This window comes from Colias eurytheme, chromosome 29 (genome assembly GCF_061535395.1).
Source record: "Colias eurytheme isolate Ceu_HAF_F1 chromosome 29, ilColEury1 Martin Lab GWU primary, whole genome shotgun sequence".
Classification (NCBI taxonomy): Eukaryota; Metazoa; Arthropoda; class Insecta; order Lepidoptera; family Pieridae; genus Colias; species Colias eurytheme.
The window spans coordinates 5,428,637-5,451,179 of NC_143008.1; the positions used below are offsets into that span (position 1 = coordinate 5,428,637).

At 35.5% G+C, this 22,543-nt stretch overlaps 1 protein-coding gene and 2 long non-coding RNA genes across 4 annotated transcripts in view; all 3 read right to left on the reverse strand.

The window, feature by feature from the left end:
• LOC149896271 (uncharacterized) overlaps nucleotides 1-22,543 on the reverse strand; it is a 79,162-nt gene that overhangs the window by 18,320 nt on the left and 38,299 nt on the right. The window lies entirely within an intron of this gene.
• Nucleotides 1,108-22,450, reverse strand: LOC149896273 (phenoloxidase-activating factor 2-like). Of its 2 annotated transcripts, XM_090117782.1 has the most exons (13): nucleotides 22,336-22,357; nucleotides 18,740-18,800; nucleotides 17,490-17,581; nucleotides 16,055-16,172; nucleotides 12,553-12,653; nucleotides 11,329-11,409; nucleotides 10,712-10,810; nucleotides 9,611-9,725; nucleotides 8,516-8,633; nucleotides 7,905-8,010; nucleotides 5,432-5,607; nucleotides 3,550-3,714; nucleotides 1,108-3,088 (listed from the first exon to the last, which is right to left on the reverse strand). In XM_090117782.1, exons 1-13 carry the CDS (start codon nucleotides 22,340-22,342, stop codon nucleotides 2,930-2,932), a joined length of 1,398 nt encoding a protein of 465 aa, XP_089973908.1. In that variant the 5' UTR covers nucleotides 22,343-22,357; the 3' UTR covers nucleotides 1,108-2,929. The 2 variants fall into 2 exon arrangements, with proteins under 2 accessions (XP_089973908.1, XP_089973909.1); XM_090117783.1 differs by lacking the exon at nucleotides 18,740-18,800 and having other exon boundaries at nucleotides 22,336-22,450.
• Nucleotides 13,244-14,483, reverse strand: LOC149896274 (uncharacterized). Its single transcript, XR_016458340.1, has 2 exons — nucleotides 14,249-14,483; nucleotides 13,244-14,019 (listed from the first exon to the last, which is right to left on the reverse strand). It is a non-coding gene; the product is annotated as an uncharacterized LOC149896274 (long non-coding RNA).

Genomic DNA, 22,543 nt, shown 5'->3' on the forward strand with positions numbered 1-22,543 from the left:
TGATTTCCGGGATAAACCTATCCTGTTAATCCAAGTTACCCTCTATATGTGTGCTAAATTTCGTTGTAATCGGTTCAGTAGTATTTGCGTGAAAGAGTAACAAAAACACACACACACACATCCTCACAAACTTTCGCATTTATAATATTATTAGGATAGGATTAGATTTTAGACAAAGCAGGCGAAGCCACTGGCGGAAAGCTAGTTATAAACTCAATCAAATATACGCATCATCGGGTTTACCATTCCTCAGAAGGCTGCAATAAATTTAATAGCACAGGAAACATATTGTAGTGAGCAAGTTTTTATGAAGCTCCTGTCGTAAAAACGTTCTAACTAATATTATATCACGGAAGTTCGTGAAAATGTATAGTTTGGTATTATTTTAAGCAAACACAGCTGATCGAATCTATATGAAATTTGATACAAATGGTCTAAGAGCCGGTGGGAGATCGTCCTTCACCGATCTGATAACCAGATGAGTCATGAGACGTATTTTTTGACGTGTCAACGTCTGCTAATTCGATAGAGCCGGATGCATGCACGAAAAAACATGACTCATGCAGCGTTACCTCGCTCTGAGGCGTTCCATAAGGCTTGAAGTGCGAGCGAGAGCGCGGAACGAGCGACAAAGAAGCACAATCGGACGTTGTCACGTTCAACTATCGTCAGTATACCGACTTTACAGACAACCAATTTTTTTTATGAAATTATCAACACGCTTAGGCCTACAAGAGCGGAACCATGCGGGTGAAACCACGGGGCACAGGTAGTAAATAAATAAAATCTAAATCGGTTCACCCAGTCAAAAGTTATGAGGTGACAAACAACAATCGACTTTTTTCGGCTTCTTAATATAAATAACTGGCTGTGCCCCGCGGTTTTACCAGCAATACTGCGCTCCTGTTGGTCTTAGCGTGATGATATTATATAGCATATAGCCTCGATAAATGGGCTATATAACACCGAAAGAATGTTTCAAATCAGATCAGAAGTTCCTGAGATTAGCGCGTTCAAACAAACTCTTCAGCTTTTTAATATTAGTATAGATACCGATATAAAAGAATAAGTTTTTAATTATGAGGGTATGTAAAATAAAAAACAAAATTATCCAGAATAATAATAATTTTATTAATACAAATGGAAGTAACACAATTTCTCAAAATTTTAACAATTTTAATTTTACAATACAAAAATGTGTGCGTGTACTAGTGTACACACGTAAGAAGTGAAACTTCTTTATGACCTTATTTTTTCAAAAAATAATTTACTATATGCAAATACGTCGAATCACGCGTGATGGGGATAAGAAAAAGATGGCGCGTAACGGAAAAATGTTACACTAAATTTTTTTCCAACCCCGATAAAGAAGTTTCACTTCAAAAATACACTTTTTAGAGTTTACAAGGTACAGTTTAAAAAATCATTATTATAAGTGAGTAGAGTAGAGCCATTTTAATAGGCAACATTTGACAGACAAAATTCCACAACGTAACCTAGTAACGACGACATAGAATAACATGATATTTCGTTTTGTTAGAACTGCACATTTGCTTAACTTTTTTCAATTACGATTACATATTTATAATAATAATGACCGATACAAGTTATTTTAAGTTTTGATTTTACTGATAAAACCATTCTAAACATAATAATCAATTTCTAATTTAAAGAACTGACGTCACTACAATTTTGTGTCAATAAATCTTTTTTCTTTTTAAATACCAGAAACGTTACTCTAAAAATCGAAATCTGACATCTAGAATCGAATGCATTGATTACTTGTGAAAATAAATCATCATAAATCAATAAATGCGTTGTGTTTTTTAATTATGTATTATACTTGTCTTATTTTGCTCTTTTTTACGAAAGAAAGTATACTATTGGGACAGGGATTCGCCTGATGAATTTTAAAATTTACATGTGTTTCAAGTTCGATTGACAAATGTTTCAAGTCCGTATCGATTAATAATTCACTCGATGTTTTTAAGAAGGTTACCTCTCTTTGAGGATAAATTTGATAGACGTCAAATGTTGCATATTAAATTGGCTGGACTATAATTAGGTACACGAATAATAAATTCATGAAACTGAATATGTATTCTTAATATCCATATTTTAATGTATAACTATTTTTAAAGACCTTTTTCTAAAAAAAATTTGCTTTATACGGGTGTCCCACTATTGGTATACTATGCGCGAAGGGGCTTGTAGTTTCGCATACACTGATCACGTAAATAATACTTAAACAACAAAATGACATAAAAAAATTTTGCTAAATTTTTCCTGAAAATCCATGTTCTCTTCTAGCTTCGCGCAGCCGGCATATACCGCTTCGCTTCGTGAACAATTTGTCTATGAAAACACAATCTTAAACGATAGCTTACGTGTGGGTGGCAAAATAGGGCGGGTTGCTTGTTATGGGTGTACACAAGAATACATATATTTGAAAAAAAAAAAACTGTGTCTGGAATTTTATAAGTATTTTTTACGCACTCAGCGTATGCAAAACTATATACTCCTTTGAGCTTAGTATACCCATAGTGGGACACCCTGTATACATAATATAAAAATGGTTTTCATAATAAACTAAAATATATAACTAAAAATATATATTTTCTTTTTTTAACACGCTTTTATTATCTTCACCTGTATGTTTGTATGTAACCGACTCCTTTACTCGATTTTGACCCACTTTAAACGGACAGATTTAATTCAAACTTTGTACACTTATCAAGGATCGGTGCCAATATAATAATTATTATTTTAGGCATGTTTTTAAATTTTAAGTGAAACTTCTTTGCGCGTTGAGAGTAAAATTTCACGTTCATAGCAATACCGTCATGGAGTAAGGCGACGATTTTGGTACCTTTGAATCTTGCCAAGAAGTTTCACTTCTGACATCCGCTCTTTTTAAACTATACTTATTCTAATATATATACGGTTTGTCCTGACCGTTCATCTGTTGGTCTATCCAGTTATATAAATTTGGTATGTTAGCGTATACCCCTGGAACATCTTTATGGCCACACTGCAGACCATAGGCCACCAGACCATAGACCACATACCTTGTATCATCGCCCTTTATCTGAAATTAAAAATATATTATTAAAAATACAAAAAAAAAACCTTTTTGTTTAATTTTTGTCTGTTTATCTGTATGTATGTTCGGGCTAAACCCAAAAATTACTGTATTTACTTCAAATTTGGTACAGAGATATCTTGAGACCTGAGGAACGACATGGGATAGGTTTTATCCCGGAAATCCCACGGGAACGGGAACTATGCGGGATTTTCTTTGACTAAGTGGGCGAAGCCGCTGGCGAACAGCTGGTAGGCTATATAGTAATAGTAGTCAGTAGTAGTGTGTAGTAGTAATTTTCATGAATATCAGTTCAGCCGTTTCGGATGAGTATTGTAACTTACGTACGTAACGTATAGTTCTTAGAATTTTTGTCTGTGTGTCTGTATGTATGTTCGGGCTAAACTCAAAAATTACTGCATGGATTTATTTCAAATTTAGTACATAGCTAGTAAAAAATAACTTACTTCTTCAGTACAAACGAGGGGTGAACCCCCATCCCCCTTGCAAGTATCCACCCCCTCTTTACCCCCCGCACATACAAACGATTCGTGCAATTTAAACAGCGGTCCAAAACGTTCCTTTTGCATTTGTCGCTCACAAGTTGAATGGTCTACTAGATTTAGTCTCACCTGAAATTTTAATAAAAAATAATTTAAAATTTATACTAATATTATAAAGCTGAAGAGTTTGTTTGAACGCGCTAATCTCAGGAACTACTGGGCCGATTAGAAAAATTCTTTCGGTGTCACCGCGGCTGTACACACTCGTCGAGAGCCTCTCGCCGAGAGCCTCGGCCGAAAAGACTCTCGTCGAGAGCATGCCTGTACACACTTGTTCTAACATTTGAACTGAAGACTTACACGAGAATGGACGTAGAAACAGCTGCTGCTATTTGTCTTTGTGCCGTGAGCTATTATAATTTTTTAAACATTTACTATAAAAAAATTTCTCAAACCATGGAGAAAAAGAAGATGGTGGATGATTACTATGCACCGCAGTAGAAACAGGGAAATAAATATAAAAACTTCCTGAATAGTTAATGTATTTTATTGTATTTTTAAGGAATCAATAGAAACGCTTCATTGTTTCAGAAGTACAATGGAAAATCAATTGGCTGAGTTGGTGGTAGAACCTTCTGGCCAATTTAAAATAAATCCATAAAAAATAAGTTCCATAAAAAAGGTTCTTCTGTTTGATAGCACTCCAAAAACTGTAATTCTCGTTCATTAGACCACATAGTGAAACACGTGCGTTCATAAATAACGTCAGCGAGCAACTAACTGAACAAGTGTGTACATGCTCGCTCTCGTTTTCCTCGCGAGACTCAACGAGACCCTTTGACTCGGGCGCAAAAAACCGACCAGTAACCGAGACAACCGAGGCGAGACACGAGAGAGCGAGACAAGACGAATGCCACCATGTACATACTCGTTCTCGGCCTGTCTCGGTGTGTCTCGGCGAGTGTGTACAGCCGGCATTAGATAGCCTATTTATCGAGGAAGGTTATATATTATCATCACGCTAAGACCAACAGGAGCCACGCGGGTGAAACCGCACGGCGCAGCTAGTTATTAAATAAAATCTGTAATTATCACTAAGAAAAAGGGCAGAAAAAACGGGTGAGACATTTAAAAATTAAAAGCTATAACGAACGGGGAGAATCAGGCCTTAGTACTAGGCCTTAGTGACCACGTTCGCTGTTCATATATTGAATAAATCGTATTCTTTCCTTAAGTCTTTAATTTCTCAATGTACACAAGAAAATATTAAGGGCGAGAAATTTTTTAACAATAAAAAAATATTTTAAATAACGAGGCGGGATTCGAACCCGGGTCTTTCGCCTTGCCAGGGCGATGCCTGATCTTTCGGCCACCCATGAACCCGCCAAAGTAAACGAATCCATTTCATTCTTTTGCCGCCCCATGATCGACTTTTTCTTTTCTTTAAAAATATTTTTTTTTAAATGAAACTTCTTTAGGCGCGTTAAGAGTAAAATTTCAAGGTCGCGTCATGGCAATACCGCCACATCAAGGCGACTATTTTGATATCTTTGAATATTGCCAAAGTTCCACTTCTGACACGTGCGCGGCACACACGCACTGTATTTTTTTGCATTTGACAACACAACCACACATAAAAAAAGACGGGTTGCACTCTGGGAGTGCCGGCAGAAGTGAAAACTTGATTATTAACGTTGAGCATGTTTGATATTTTGGAATGGTATCCGTCTTACGCTTTTTCGATCAGGTCACGTGTCCTGACGCGAGTTTAAGATTTTATACCCATTACAGAAAAAGTGCTCAACGCCGCTAAAGAAGTTTTCACTTCAAAAATTGTAAAAATTACCTTTTTCAATATAATAGCATCCGCGTAGTTTTTGTCAATCTCCTTCCCCCAGCCCATCGCGAAGCATGTGACGTCATTTCCGGGCAGAGTTTTGCCGAGACACCCTATTCCGATGTTTGGGGTTAAATCGAAGGGTTTCTCTAGGGATAATAATGCTATATCGTTGTATAGAGATGCTGAAATATTAAAAAAAATATTATAGTATACAATTTATATTAAAATTTATACATAAATAATATCTATCTAATATATATTATAAAGGCGAAAGTTTGTATGGATGTATGGATGTTTGTTACTCTTTCACGTAAAAACTACTGAACCGATTACAATGAAATTTAGCACAGATATAGAGGGTAACTTGGATTAACACATAGGATAGGTTTTATCCCGGAAATGCCAAGGGAACGGGAACTATGCGGGTTTTCCTTTGCAAACGCGGGCGAAGCCGCAGGCGGAAATCTAGTTTATACTAATACTAGCTGTGCCACGCGGTTTCACCCGCATTGCTACGTTCTTATTGGTCCTAACGTGATGATATACAGGGTGTCCCAAAAAGTAGTGATGAACGGAAGCTGGGAGGTAGAGGACCTAAAGGGCTATCCGAATCACCCCCATGTATGTTATGCGATTTTTCGTATTTTCGGAGTTATGGACATTTTTTTCAATTCTTCATCTATCGCTGAGTACGATGAGATTTTTATTGATGGTGACGTGAATTATTGCGCTAGATGCTTGATTTTTTTTTGTGTGCTAAGCTGAAAGATAGGCCAATTCAGTATAGTAACATTTACTATCGTTAGATCTTTGAATGGAATAAAAAAAAGAATTAAATGTCAAGGAAGATAAAATTACCCAGTATGTTCACCACTTCAAGGGCCCGTAAAAAAATAAAATCACATAAAAAAGTTTTCCATTTGTCTTTTAAAAACTTGCTCTATCTATCAGGTAGCTACCCTAAAAATTTCATTTTATTATTCAGAAGGCTTCAATCGAAAAATTGAAATCTAAATATGGTAAGTGCAAAAATTTTATTAACATGATGATCATTAAAACGAAATTAAAACCAATAAATAGGTGTTTAATTATCAGATTTTTTTTTAAATAACCCCGCTGTTGCTCAATGCAAGTGCGACATCACCTTAAAAGTTGTCTTTTAAATAGTAGAATGCCCTTTTATCATTTTTAATGGTTTCTTCTGCTACTATGAATTTCCGGGTTATTTCGTCCAAATTGTGTTAGTCTCTCGTCTTTGTAGTATCCCCACGGAAAAAAATCAATAGGGTTTATGTCCGGGGACCGTGGAGGCCAGGCTAAAGGGCAAAGATACCCTGAAAGATGGATTGGTCGTTGCAGCCTGCGCATGCGCCGGTGACGCCTGCCTTAAAGCCTGGCCTCCACGGTCCTTCGACCTAAACCCCATTAATTTGTTTCAATGGGGATACTAAAAAGACCTCGGCTACTTGAGAGAATGCCACAATTTGGACGAAATAACCCGGAAATTCATAGTAGCAGAAGAAACCATTAAAAATGATAAAAGGGCATTCTGATATTTAAAAGACAACTTTTTAAGGTGATGTCGCACTTGCATTGAGCAACAGCGGGGTAATTTAAAAAAATCTGATAATTAAACACCTATTTATTGGTTTTAATTTCGTTTTAATGATCATCATGTTAATAAAATTTTTGCACTTACCACATTTAGATTTCAATTTTTCGATTGAAGCCTTCTGAATAATAAAATCAAATTTTCAGGGTAGCTACCTGATAGATAGAGCAAGTTTTTAAAAGCCAAACGGAAAACTTTTTTATGTGATTTTATTTTTTTACGGGCCCTTGAAGTGGTGAACATACTGGGTAATTTTATCTTCCTTGACATTTAATTCTTTTTTTTATTCCATTCAAAGATCTAACGATAGTAAATGTTGCCATACTGAACTGGCCTATCTTTCAGCTTAGCACACAAAAAAAAATCACGCATCTTCTGCAATAATTGACGTCACCATGAGTGAAAATATCATCGTACTCGGCGATAGGTGAAAAATTGAAAAAAACGTCATAACTCCGAAAATACGAAAAATCGCATAACATATATGGGGGTGATTCGGATAGCCCTCTAGGTCCTCTACCTCCCAGCTTCCGTTCATCACTACTTTTTGGGACACCCTGTATAACCTATAGCCTTCCTCGATAAATAGGCTATCTAACACCGAAAGAATTTTTCAAATCGGACCAGTAGTTCCTGAGATTAGCGCGTTCAAACAAACTCTTCAGCTTCATAATATTAATAGATTAAAAAACCTCCAAAGTAAATAAAAAGAGCATGTATGCCGAGCACACGTGTCAGAAGTGAAACTGACCATAAAATATACCAAAATCGTTGCCTTACTCCATGGCGTGACGGTATTGCCCTGACGCGACTTGAAATTTTACTCTCAACGCGCCTAAAGAAGTTTCACTTCAAAAATTGACTTACCCCTAAAATAGTTTTCGTGAATTGTAATTTCCTTCACGTTTCTCTCTTGGTGTGAAAATTGTTCCTTTGTTGTTTGCGTGTCGTATTCACCCGCGCGACATTTTATCTGTAAACATAATACAAAAAAGACGTGTGTCACTCGGGGACTGCCGCGGTAAAGCTATTGCATGCTATGCCTTCAAGCCACACCTCCGCGCCCGTCCCCGTGGGGAGCGTGAGGTTTTTTCGTTACGGTATTTCTGGGTTCAGTCCCCGCGCTCAAGGCCCGCGATAGAAGCTATGCAATAGCTTAATAACTACATTATTAAACGACATTAAAAACGGAATCGTAAAAAGAATTTTTCAAATCGGACCAGTTGTTCCCGAGATAAGCGCGTTCAAACAAACAAACAAACTCTTCAGCTTATATAAGTACTAGTGGTCCGCCCCGGCTTCGCCCGTGGTACATATTTCGCAATAAAAGGTAGCCTATGTCCTTTCTCGGGTATCAAAATATCTCCATACCAAATTTCATGCAAATTGGTTCAGTAGTTTAGGCGTGATTGAGTAACAGACAGACAGACAGAGTTACTTTCGCATTTATAATATTAGTATGGATAGATATACTATACCTCTGAAGGTTCCAACTTGGCTACTTTATGGGCTACAGTCAATACATAAGATGGATGTATGAGAACAGCGCCGCCGACATAATCTCTTGGAGACCAAACATCATTTATATTATTTTGCCTGAAATATAAAAAATAAATTAACAAAAACATCAAAAATTTGAAAGAAAAAAGATCGCGTGGTTTTTTTTTCATTTATAAGGCATTTGTATGCTATATGCTTCGCGTCAATGCAAAACCGTCACGTCATGGAGTAAGGCGACGTGTGCTCGACACATGTCAGAAGTGAAACTTCTTTGACAAGATTCAGAGTACCAAAATCGTCGCCTTACACCATGACGTGACGGTATTGCCATGACGCCACGCATATAGCATACAAATGCCTTATAAATGAAAAAAAAAATAAAGAATATAAAAAAATATTGATAACGAGGCGAGATTCGAACCCATAAAAGATCTCTTTTTTGAATTGAAACTTCTTTAGGCGCGTTGAGAGTAAAATGTCAAGGTCGCGTCATGGCAATACCGTCACGCCATGGAGTAAGGTAAGTCTTTTATTTTATTATGTGATGTCCTTTTTTTATTTCTATTGTGTACATAATCTACCTTAATTTTCTTTTTTTTCCAATACATTGGCTGCTCGGGTTGCTTGGAAGAAATTGCTTGAAGCAATAAAGCCGCCCATTGCATCTAATGTCCTGTCTGTGTGTGTGAAATTTGTATTTGTGTTGTATGCAATAAAGATTATAAATAAATAAATAAAATAAATAAATAAATAATAAGGCGACGATTTTGGTATCTTTGATTTGCCAAAGAAGTTTCACATCTGACGACACACACTCATTTTTATAAGTTATATTTGTAACTAGCTGTGCTCCGCGGTTTTACCCGCATTGCTCCGCTCATGTTAGTCTTAGCGTGATCCTCGATAAATGGGCTATCTAACACCGAAAGAATTTTTCAAAACGGACCAGTAGTTCCTGAGAATAACGCGTACAAACAAACTCTTCAGCTTTATAATATTAGTATAGATATTTGTGACTACACGTATTTTATTTCAAAAACCTAACCCCTTTATATCGCAGTCGGTTAACTTACTTAATTATAGCGACCATAAAAGGGAAATCCCCGTAGTTCGCATATACACTGTTTTCAGCCACTTCCCTTGTTGTTGTTTTAAATGCTCTAATTTTCGGATTATTCCAGCCACACCCTGAAAAAATAACATAACTTATATTAAGATACAAAAAAATATTAATAAAATAATGTACAAGTTGTTTAAAAAATAACATTTAAAAGAATAGCTGTTCCCCACGGTTTTACCCGCATTACTCCGCTCCTGTTAATATTAGCGTGATGATATATAGCCTATAGCCTTCCTCGATAAATAGGCTAATTTTTCAAATCGCACCAGTAGTTCCTGAGATTAGCGCGTTCAAACAAACAAACTCTTCAGCTTTATAATATTAGTATAGATAGTATAGATAGAAAGAAGGATATACATTTATTTCCAATACACATTTATATGTACAATAATAATCTTCTTCTTCTTTCTTATATATAAAAATGAATCGCAAAATGTGTTGGTAAGCGCATAACTCGAGAACGGCTGAACCGATTTCGATAATTCTTTTTTTATTATATTCCTTTAAGTACGAGGATGGTTCTTATGTAGAGAAAACGTAAACATGTACCACGGGCGAAGCCGGGGCGGACCGCTAGTAGTTTAAAAAACTAATAAACACGCTTTTAGTTCGGTTTTCTATAAAAAGCGTGCTTTTTTTTAACTATTATTTATTTTATCAAATTAGTGTATTGTCATCGGTCCTCAATAAATCTACAAAGTTTGAACGAAATCTGGCCGTTTAAAGTGGGTCAAAAAGCGTGTAAAAAAGTACAATAATGCAACTTAAAAAACTGAAGCAAATAAAGAATAAACACAAATCGAATTATCCTACTCCAACTAATCCCTACTAATATTATAAATGCGAAAGTAATTCTTCTATCTGTCTGTCTGTTACGCTTTCCCGCTTAAACCTCTCAACCGATTTTGATGAAATTTGGCACAGACAATCTTTAGCCCCTGAGAAAGAACATAGGCTACCTTTTATCAAAACACCACGCGGGCGAAGCCGCGGGCGGAAGCTAGTTATCTATAATAGTTTAGGTAAAGATTATAATTGAGATAATCATACTAACCTGTAGGGTTTAACGACCCCTGCTTGGAGGAATTAGTTACAGATGCGTTTGACAAAAGGCTATTGAGCCATTTATTAGCTTCTTCAGTGGTTTTGGGATCTGGAAGATCAATGTTTTCCCTATCTTAATATACTATTATAAAGGCGAAAGTTTGTAAGTATGGATGTATGGATCTATGGATGTATGGATGTTTGTTACTCTTTCACGTAAAAACTACTGAACCGATTACAATGAAATTTAGCACACATATAGAGGGTAACTTGGATTAACACATAGGATAGGTTTTATCCCGGAAATCCCACGGGAACGGGAACTATGCGGGTTTTCCTTTGAAAACGCGGGCGAAGCCGCGGGCGGAAATCTAGTAATAGAGAAAGAAAAACATAATAGTAATATTATAAATAAATGCGATAGTTTGCGAGGATGGATGGATGTCTGTTACTCATTTACGTAAATACTACTGAACCGGTTACAATGAAATTTGGTATGTAGGTAGCTGAAGACTCAGAATAAGACATAGGCTTTTTATCCCGGAAATCCCATAGTAACGGGAACTATGAGGGTTTTTCTTTGAAAAGACACGGGCAGAAAGCTAGTTACCTTTAAAGGGGTTTTACCTGGTAATTCTTCAGATTTTTTATGAACAAACGACGATACAGGCATATCGAAAGCAATCTGTGTATAAGTATCAGCGTCACCTGTAAAATAAATAATAATAATAGTTTAAAAAAACTAAAAAACACGCTTTTTATAGAAAACCGAACTAAAAAATAGAAAATTTTTATCAAATTAGTGTATTGTCATCGGTCCTCAATAAATCTACAAAGTTTGAACGAAATCTGGCCGTTTAAAGTGGGTCAAAATCGCGCCCAAAGAAGTCGGTTACAAACATACAGGTGAAGCTAATATAAAGCGTGTAAAAATGTGTGCGTGTACTAGTGTACACACGTAAGAAGTGAAACTTCTTTATGACCTTATTTTTCAAAAATAATTTACTATATGCAACTTTACAGAAATACGTCGAATAACGCGTGGTAGGGATAAGAAAAAGATGGTGCGTATCTGAAAAATGTCACGCGTAACGAAAAAATGTTACACTAAATTTTTTTCCAACCCCGATAAAGAAGTTTCACTTCAAAAACCTTATTATCACTTGTAAGGTAAAATAAACCTTATTGCAATGGACATAGTGACATATTCATCATATCATCAAACTTCTGTGAGTTAACTCATAAATAGTAACACAATGAATAAGCATTTATTATAAGCACTTAATAACATTCTTCCTACTATAATATGTATTATAAATGCGAAAGTTTGTGAGGATGTGTATGTGTGTGTATGTTACTCTTTCACGCAAATACTACTGAACCGATTACAATGAAATTTAGCACACATAATATGTTGTAATTATGTTAGCTATCTTGTCCTGGTGTTTTACAAGTAACCCTTTATATAACTCAAAGGCTGACTGATATAGTGATCTATCAACGTACAGACCAAACCACTGAACGGATCGGGCTGAAATTTGGCATGCAGGTAGATGTTAGGACGTAGGCATCTGCTATGGATTTTGATCAATTCTCACTTCAAATAGGGGATGAAAATTTATACCATGAAAATTTATCTTTTCCACGCAGGCATGGACCAAAAAATAGTTTTTAGGTCCATGATGCAGGTGAAGTTGCGGGCAACAGCTAGTGTATTTTATGTGTACAAAAGCCAAAATAATCATATTCATATTTATCTGTCTGTTGTTACTACTGCATTTTGAAGAATTTATTTTTGATTATTTTTAAATAAAAAATAATAAATTATGACGTTGTTCATTGTATACTCACTGTGTAAACTGTTGAATACCTCAGGCACGGGTGTGGTTGTTCTTATTGTCCCGTCGTTGTGTGCACAACATACGTCCAGGTAATGTGCACACACGGAAGACCTGAATTAATAAATAATATAAATACTATTAGCTGCTATAAATTAAAGACTTTTTAACGGATTTTACAACGAGCGTGGTCACGGGGAAACTGACCAGGAACCCAGGACCAGTCTCCCCGTGACCACGCTCGCTGTAAAGTGTTCGAAACGTCAGGAAAATAATATAACGAATAAATCGCGTTTAAAATCCGTTAAAAGTCTTTAATTTCTAAATGGGTGTAATCAATTTCTAAATGTATCATACTCGCGTAAAATAAAACACTAGAAAATACAATTACACCCATATCAAGTCACACTGTAATACTGTATACACGCTTGGGTTGTTGAGGAAGTGATTATGAGGAAGAGGAGGAGGAAGAGGAATTTTCACACACAAATTTAGAGGATGCGGATGAGGAAGAGGATATTTTTTTGAGGAAGAGGATGCGGATGAGGAAGCGGAAGAGGAAGCGGATGAGGATGAGGATGATAGGAAATTATAATCAAAATTAAAAAACAAAATCATTTGCATCTGTTATGTGTATTATATTATTATATTCAATGAAATTCCCAAATCTTTGAGGGAATTGCCATTTAATATTTTTAAAAAGCGTTTAAAACACAGAACAGTAAAAACATATAGAAGTGCTGTAATGTCTAATTAGTATGAAAACCAGTGTCGCCAAACCCACACATTTAAACCGATAGTTATACAGTACACTACAAGTAAACTATGCCTTTGATTGGACAGCTTAATTTGAGTAAAAACTGACTTAGGTTATAAATTCAGCATTTCAATATGTACCCTAACGCACCATGTTACGGTTTATTTTAGTATAACATCCCTAGGTATATTAGCTGTTTTGTTTCTCATTGCACAGAAATTCCAAATTCGAAAACATTCAGCTACTCCACAACAGAGGGCGTTAGTTTTCGATAGATATAAATTTGAAACGCAACACATAGAGATAAGGTTGAAATTTGTGTCACTCAACATTAATGACATTAACTTGATATTTATCTGATGCTATGCTCTGAGGGATGTCATCCTTGTTATCGATAATTCACAAATAAATATTTTTTGTGTATTTTTTTTTCTTTCTTTTATATGAGTATAGTATAATGCGTCACATTTTGGAGTATGTTTATTACTACTAAGTACGTCTTTTTATATTATTATTATTAAATAAAAAACGGAATAGAATAGTATAAATCTATATTTACAAAATACAAACAGAAAATATGCATTATTTTAAATCTTGGAACTGCTGTAGGTTTGATGTAGGTATCGGTGGCCTTTGTTAGACCGCTTAGTACTGTTCGGCATCCAGTTAACTCGTCACGTTGCATTTATCCATTTCTCTTTTAAATTAGCCTCTTTGGGAAATCTATAAATAAATTAGACAAATGAAAGCTAAGGAAAAATAAAATAAAATTTAATATTTATAATGTTTGTCTTTTCTAAAGTATCGATACTGTCGATATGCACCACAAGCATCACTAAAGGTTATGGATTAAGGTTCATTTTGACTAGATATTTGTATACAATTTTGACAAATTACGACAAGCGAAGTTATAACATAAAATATAATTAAAATAAATTAAAATAAGACTTACCGACGGTATGAAATGCCTTCATTGCTGATATTATTTCGTCTGCTATCATTTTTGCACTCTTTATACCGAACAACACGTCCTAATTAATGAATAAATATGGAAAAAAGGTTTGACAGCTGACAACCGACTCGAATATTTTTCTGCGCACAACTGAGAGCAAGTTAGGTGATCTAAACTTATCATTGACACGTGGGCCACGCCCACATCACACTTCTATCTACTTTACTGTTCTGTGGTTTAAAAGCCTGGCTAATTGAAAAATGTTTTTATGACTTAAAATAATTTTTTCAAAAATCAAAATATGACATAATATTATAATATTGTAATTACTTATTTATATAAATTAAATTGTATTTGTAATAATTGACATTTAATAGTAAAAAGCGTAATTAATAATTGAGATATATATATTATTTAATTGTAAGTGAAAAAGGGTACATAATAGTTGACATGTATAATTATTATAAAAATGATATTTATGTAGTAAGACATTGACATTCTCTTGTTAATTTTTGCATGCCAATCAATTGGCGATTTGTGCTGAACAATGAATTATGCAACATCTGTAAATCTACCACATTTCTTGCAAAATAAATCATTTCATTTCATTTCATCTTTTAAAATTAAAAATTAAAACAAAAGCCATTCTCCTGTCTTTACATATTGATGTTTAAGGTTAGGGGAGGTTAGCTCACCCGATCGCGAATTTACAAAGCTTGTAAGTACTATACTATTTGAGTCACGAGCCGGACTCAGATGAGCTTTTGTTTATGCATATTACTCGAAAAAACCCACAGAAAAACCTAATCTATTGGGACTGTGCACGATTACAGCGCCAACTAGCGTCCACAACTTTGTGGGCTCTGTCACATTGATGTTTAGGCCGTATATTGGTGAAAAAATATCGAAATGAAAAAATAACAAATATTTTCGACTAATAAATTGTTGTGATACCACGATTTGGGTGGAAAAAAGGTGTTGAAATTATTTTGGTCATTTAAATCAAATGAGGTAAGTCCAAAAAGTGTGTTTAATTATTATGTAAGCTTAAACAACTTGTTTGTTTTTTAATTCAAAATGACTTTTGACAAACATTATTAATTGGTAAAATATGTTTCTTCTGAGTATGAGAGAAAATGTTATATTATTATGTTTAGAGATTAGGCGCAGATATAAATATGGCGGTAAGACTCTACTCTTGTTCGTTAGTAGAGTCCGACTCGTAACTCATATGTAGTTTAAATAGGCTTTGTAAATTCGCCGCCCGATCGGATCAGCATCCTCATAAATTTCCTCTAAATTTAGAGGAAGCGATAGCGGAAGAGGATTTTTTTATTTTCATTTTTGAGGATGCGGTAACGGTAGAGGAACCCAAAATATTGCGGAACTTCCGCATTATGAGGAAGCGGAAGAGGAATCCTCAACAACCCTAAATTACACGCATCAACAAAGTCTAGGGATATTTGGTATTGCATCAAATATCTCAAAATCTATGGAGAATTTTGTGATATCGCAAATGGAAAAGTTATAGCTCATTTGAAGGTCTTTAATAAAAAATTAAAACATTTCAAGATTTTTAAAAAGTTTCCTTTAAAATGTTAATTTTTCTCACCAAGGTGGAAACTTGGATAGTAAGGATCTTCATTTCTTGTCTGAAAACTATAAATTTTGACTGAAATTGGCCATGTTTTTTCCAAAAAATTAATTATAAATAAACGCGAGAAAAATTGTATATGTATTCTAAATGTATTCCATGGTTGTAAGATCACGCGTTTACTGTACCAAGGAGGTCAAAAAATACTTTACCTGAGGTCCAAAAGATCGGAACCATCGTCTATAATTGTGAGAGACGACTCGTCACATTGGAAATACGGCACGCATTCTCCTTTTGATCCATCTTGTAGAGTACATGGCATGGACGCACCTGGAAAGTGTAGTTAGGAATTATTAGAAATAAGTTGGTACATAGGTGGGTGTGAAGTCCCGTATCCCTGTAGTGGGGTAAGGGGCAGATGCATTATGCATACATCTGTTTCACTGATCGATTTTCTTTAGGGACAAGTAGGTGATCAGCCTTCTGCGTCCTGCCAGACCGAGACATTTTTTTTTCTTCGTCTCCACCGGGAATCGAACCCAGGACCCTCGGTTCTACGCTCACGCGTCAACCACTGTACCAAGGAGGCGGTCAAGTTGGTAGGTACTTGGTAGTTATTAATTTGGAGTACGTAGTTAGTAGTTAGAAGTGAAAGAATTTTTCAAATCAAACCAGTAGTTTTTAATATTAGCACGCACAAACAAACTCTTCAGTCCGTATTTTAGTGAGGACATAGATTTAAAATGTTTTTTATATTGTTATATTTTTTATATTTATATTTTATATTTTTTGCTCACACACTACATCTTATTGTTATTGACGACGCGGTTGGCGCAGTGGTAAAGTAACTGCCTACTGAGCCGACGGTCCCGGGTTCGATCCCCGGTCAGGGCAAATATTTGTGTGATGAACTCAATTATTTGTTCTTGGGTCTGGGTGTTATTATCTATATATGTATTTATTAAATACTAGCGGTCCGCCCCGGCTTCGCCCGTGGTACATATTTACGTTTTCTCTACATAAAAACCATCCTCGTGCTTCAAGGAATATAATAAAAAAAAGAATTATCGAAATCGGTTCAGCCGTTCTCGAGTTATGCGCTTACCAACACATTTTGCGATTCATTTTTATATATAAGATTATATTTATCGTCGCCTAGTACCCACAACACAAGCCTTAATTGAGCTTACTGTGGGACTAGGGCGATTTGTGTAGATAATAATGTCCTATAATATTTATTTATTTATTTATTTTATATTGGTGTACCTTGTAATATGTTCTATTTAATGTATGATTATCTGTAAGGTACCTTGTACAAATAAATAAATATAATAAATAAATTAGACTTGCTTGCTCCATTCCTGTTGGTCTTAGCGTGATGCCTATAGCCTTCCCCAATAATTGGGCTATCTAAAACTGAAAGAATTTTCCAAATCGAACCAGTAGTTTCTGATATTAGCACATTCTAGCAAGCAAACTCTTCAGTCCGTATTTTTATAAGGACATAGATTTGAAATTAGTTAAAAATTCTTTACAGTATTTTCTCTACTGCACGCTCGCTGCAAAGTGAGCGAAAACGTCGGGATTATAATATAATGAATAAATCGTGTTTAAAATCCGTTAAAAGTCCTTAATTTCTAAGTTTACCTGTAACAGGATCTAAGTTAGGACCGCCTCTACTCGAAGCTTGTGGCTTGCATAGTATAAAAGGCAGGGACACTAGTAACACCACACAGAGCCTGAAATTCAAATTATAAGCACCTTTTGATATTTATATAATATCCTTATATCATCTCTACATAGTATAAAACAAAGTCGCTTTCTCTGTCCCTATATCCCTATGTATGCTTAAATCTTTAAAATTACGCAACGGATTTTGATCATTGAGATAATATTAATAGGAGACGACACCGCCTACATCACTTATGTTCCACTCAACATACGTCATGTGACGTATGTTGAGCGGTATTTTTTAATGGTTTTAAAGTGAAACGCATCAAACATGCCTTCGTGTGTGTTACGATATTGCACAAATAATACAAATAATACGGAAAAGTGCAAAGGAATAACTTTCATCGTTAAGTACCTAACTAAATAATAATTTTTAAAACTTAGTTAGAGCAAAAAAATGGCGCACAGATTTTGTTCGTGGTGTCTCCTCCATACGTAGTAATATTATCTCAATGATTTTGATACGGTTTTTTTTAATAGATGGAGTGATTTAGGAGGAAGGTTTTAGTATATAATTTGTTAAAGTTGTGCCGGAAAGCTAGTCTATAATCTAATATATATTATAAAGGCGAAAGTTTGTAAGGATGTATGGATGTTTGTTACTCTTTCACGTAAAAACTACTGAACCGATTACAATGAAATTTAGCACACATATAGAGGGTAACTTGGTTTAACACATAGGATAGGTTTTATCCCGGAAATCCCACGGGAACGGGAACTATGCGGGTTTTCCTTTGAAAACGCGGGCGAAGCCGCGGGAGGAAATCTAGTATAAAATAAATTGCAAAATGTGATGGTAAGCAAAACTCAAGAACGGCAGAACCGATTTTGTCAATTATTATTTTTAAATATTATATTCCTTGAAGTACGAGGATGGTTCTTATGGAGTGAAAACGTAAAAATCATAATTATATTTTAAGAAAAACTAAACCACCGTCAAATGGTCAGAACTGGACTAAATTTAAAGGCACTAGCTTTCAAATAAAAAAATAATCATCCAAATCCGTTTACTCAGTTAAAAGTTAAAAGTTCAAATTCTTTATCCGGCACAATAATAAACTATAAATAACAACTTAATACAAAACATGACCACGAGAGATAACAAGGAAAAACTTGATGCGCACAGCGCGATGGGAAACCCGTTTTGAGAATATATTATCACTCACCTTGACATCTTAATGACACGACCTCCCCCTTTGAAGTCCGAGACCAGACTGACCAAGATATCTAAGTATTTTATAAAAGTTACTCTGCTATCTCTGTATTATGACCTCTTATTTTTTAATTCAACTAGCGGTCCGCCCCGGCTTCGCCCGTGGTACATGTTTACGTTTTCTCTACATAAGAACCATCCTCGTACTTCAAGGAATATAATAAAAAAAGAATTATCGAAATCGGTTCAGCCGTTCTCGAGTTATGCGCTTACCAACACATTTTGCGATTCATTTTTATATACATATAAAAGAAGATTATGATGGCAATAACCAGTCGTGGTTAATTATCATTTAATGTGTCTGGAAATAAGAGATCATAGTACGGCCCCTGTGCATAAAATCTTTACTTTAAAATTATAAAGCTGAAGAGTTTGTTTGTTTGAACGCGCTAATCTCAGGAACTACAGGTCCGATTTTATATTTTGGTGTTAGATAGCCTATTATATGTATAGATTATCGAGGAAGGCTGTAGGCTATATATCATCACGCTAAAACCTACAGGAGCGGAGCAATGCGGGTAAAACCACAGACCAGAGCTATTTCATAAATCTATCCTAATATTATAAAGCTTAAGTTTGTTTGTTTGAACGCGCTAATCTCAGGAACTACTGGTCCGATTTGAAAAATTCTTTCAGTCTTAGATAGCCCTTTTATCGAGGAAGGTCAAAACCGCTGTGTCATTATAGTAATAATTAAAAAAAAATTGCAATGCTTCTGCGCTCTCTGATTATTCTTTTTCTTCCATCTCCTAATTTTACAAACTATCTGGATCTGAAATATTAACATTTTTAGTATAGATACATTAGTCCATTGAATAAAAAGTTCTAGAGTGCGTGAGTTAGTAACGTAAGATGTTTCTTCGGAAACATGTCAAGAGTCCCTAGGTAATAAACATACTAAAACCCCGGGCCACTAGGAGGAGCCCCGGAGTGGGGGGAGGGGGAAAATGGGTCCATTTTTTCATTTTTCGCTTAAATCTTGACATGTTTCCGAAGAAACATCTTACGTTACTAACTCACGCACTCTAGACCCCCCTTGGAGGGACTCATTCAATGGACTACATAATAAACATTATTTTAGGTTATCCATTTGTAAACAATCTAATCTAAGGTCATATTATTATATCAGCTGTGCCCCGCGGGTTTACCCGTTTTGATCGCCTCCTTTGAATGGTGGTTGACGCGTGAGCGTAGCACCGAGGGGTCCTGGGTTCGATTTCCGGTGGAAACGAAGAAAAAAAATGCTCGGTCTGGCAGGACACAGAAGGTTGATCACCTACTTGTCCCTAAAGAAAATTGATCAGTGAAACAGATGTATAATGCATCTGCCCCATACCCCACTAGGGGACATGGGACTTCACTTTTTTTGTGCCATGCAGTTTTACCTATTGCCTATTCGTCTTAGCATGATGATATAATCGCGATGTTCTGGAGCAAATGATTCTCAGTCTGCCAAGGGGTGGTGGGGACGGCACGCTTACCGCGCGGCGGCCGCACCGCCTCTTTGCACAGCCGCTCACGCGAACGCACCGCGCTAGGAACGCGCCCACCGCGCGAGCACGAAAGTTGCTCGGAGACTTGCTTGCCCAGTACCAACATCTTGACTTTTTCACTGATAGTATGACTGTATTTATTCGGTACGCCATTTATTATCTGGATAGCAATTTTTAATTAAATAATAATCTGATCTGTCTAATCTGTCTGTCTTCTATTTCTATAAATTTCTATTGTATTGTATTCTATCATATCTGTATGTTTGTATTATCATAATGTTTTATAAGTACTTTTCTTTTGTATTTTGACTTGAATTGTGTTAATAATAATTTTTGTATTGTATAGCATAGTGGTGCTTTGGCATGACTGTAAGCCACTATGTTCTTGAAATAAATAAATAAAGAAAATAAATAAATGATATACAATATATAGCCTATAGCCTTCCTCAATAAAGGGACTATCTAATAGTGAAATATATTTTTTTTCGGGATAATTTTCACACACGGCACGATCTGATCCCATACTAAGCTTTCGCTTGTGTTATGGAAACCAGATGGCTGATAAACATACATACATAAATTTAAATAAATACTTATGTAGATAATTAACCCCCAGACACAGAGCAAACATCTATGTTCATCACACAAATATTTGCCCCGGGTGGGAATCAACCCACAACCAGTGGCAGAAGGCACCCTGCCAACCAAGCCAACCAGCCAGTCAGTCAAATAATTTTTCAAATTGAAACTGTGGTTCCTGTGACTAGCGTATTTATACAAAGACAACAGCTTAATACTATTAGAATAGATATTTATGTCTTTGCAGTTAAAAAAAAACACATAACATATAATTTAAAACATACCAAAATCATATACTAACCTTCCTCTCAACCTAATCTATTGAAAAACAGCATCAAAATCTGTTGCATAGTTTAAAAGATCTAAGCATACACAGATAGACAGCAGGAAGCGAGTTTTATATGTAGTTTTTTTTTTTTTTGTTTTAATAGATTCAATAATATTTTATTATTATGTCTGAGTTAACACAATTCAAAGGTTGATATATAATTATTTATGTCTTAAGAAAACTGAAATAATAATTAAAGCATTCTAGTAACTTTGTTCTAGAAATTAAGTTAACTAGAAACCTACATTTACTTCACTACATAGTATAAAACAAAGTCGCTTTCTCTGTCGCTATGTCCCTTTGTATGCTTAAATCTTTAAAACTACGCAACGGATTTTGATGCGGTTTTTTTTTTAATAGATAGTGATTCAAGAGAGATTTTAGTATATAATTTATTAGGTTTTAGACAAAGCGGGCGAAGCCGCGGGCGGTAAGCTAGTTAATAATATACAACTAGCTTTCACGGCAGACATTGTTCTGCCTTATTCTTATGACTTAGGGGGATAACAAATAGATGCTGACTAACGATCCTATTAATCCATACTAATATTATAAATGCGAAAGTAACTCTGTCTGTCTGTCTGTTACTCAATCACACCTTAACTACTGAACCAATTTGCATGAAATTTGGTATAGAGATACTTTGATACTCGAGAAAGGACATAGGATAGGTTTTATCCCGGAAATCCTACGGGAACGGGTTTTTCTTTGAAAACGTTGGCGAAGCCGCGGGCGGAAAGCTAGTAATATTATAAATGCGAAAGTTTGTGAGGATGGATGGATGTGTATGTGTAGGTGTGTATGTTTGTTACTCTTTCACGCAAATACTACTAAACCGATAACAATGAAATTTAGCAGACATATAGAGGGTAACTTGGATTAACACATAGGATAGGTTTTATCCCGGAAATCCCAGGTGAACAGGAACTATGCGGGTTCTTCTTAAAAACGCGGAAAGCTAGTAATTTTATATATTAGCCTAGTAGATGTTGTCCTGTTTTCGCAAAAATTGTCAATGTTATTTATATTATTATGTTTTTTGCATTTTCTTCAATTTTGGTGCAAACTTCTTGAGTTTTCTATAACACAATATCCTTCTCCTGACTATAACAAACACATCAAAATAAGAATTATCGAAATAGGTCTTACCATTCATGTGTGATGCTGTGACCAAGGGAAACAGGGATTCATTGTATATAAGACTAGCTGTTCCACGCGGTTTCACCCGCATTGCTCCGCTCCTGTTGGTCTTAGCGTGATGATAGCGTTATAGGCTATATCTATAGCCTTCCTCGATAAATGGGCTATCTAACACCGAAAGAATTTTTCAAATCGGACCACTAGTTCCTGAGATTAG

Bases quoted from the DNA above. Each gene is read 5' to 3' on its own strand.
- LOC149896273 (XM_090117782.1), bottom strand. The intron at 17,582-18,739 runs GTGAGTGATAAT...TTTGAATTTCAG, and splicing joins CGTGTCATTAAGATGTCAAG to GCTCTGTGTGGTGTTACTAG. The intron at 3,089-3,549 runs GTAAGTTATTTT...TTTTAATTTCAG, and splicing joins CCCTCGTTTGTACTGAAGAA to ATAAAGGGCGATGATACAAG.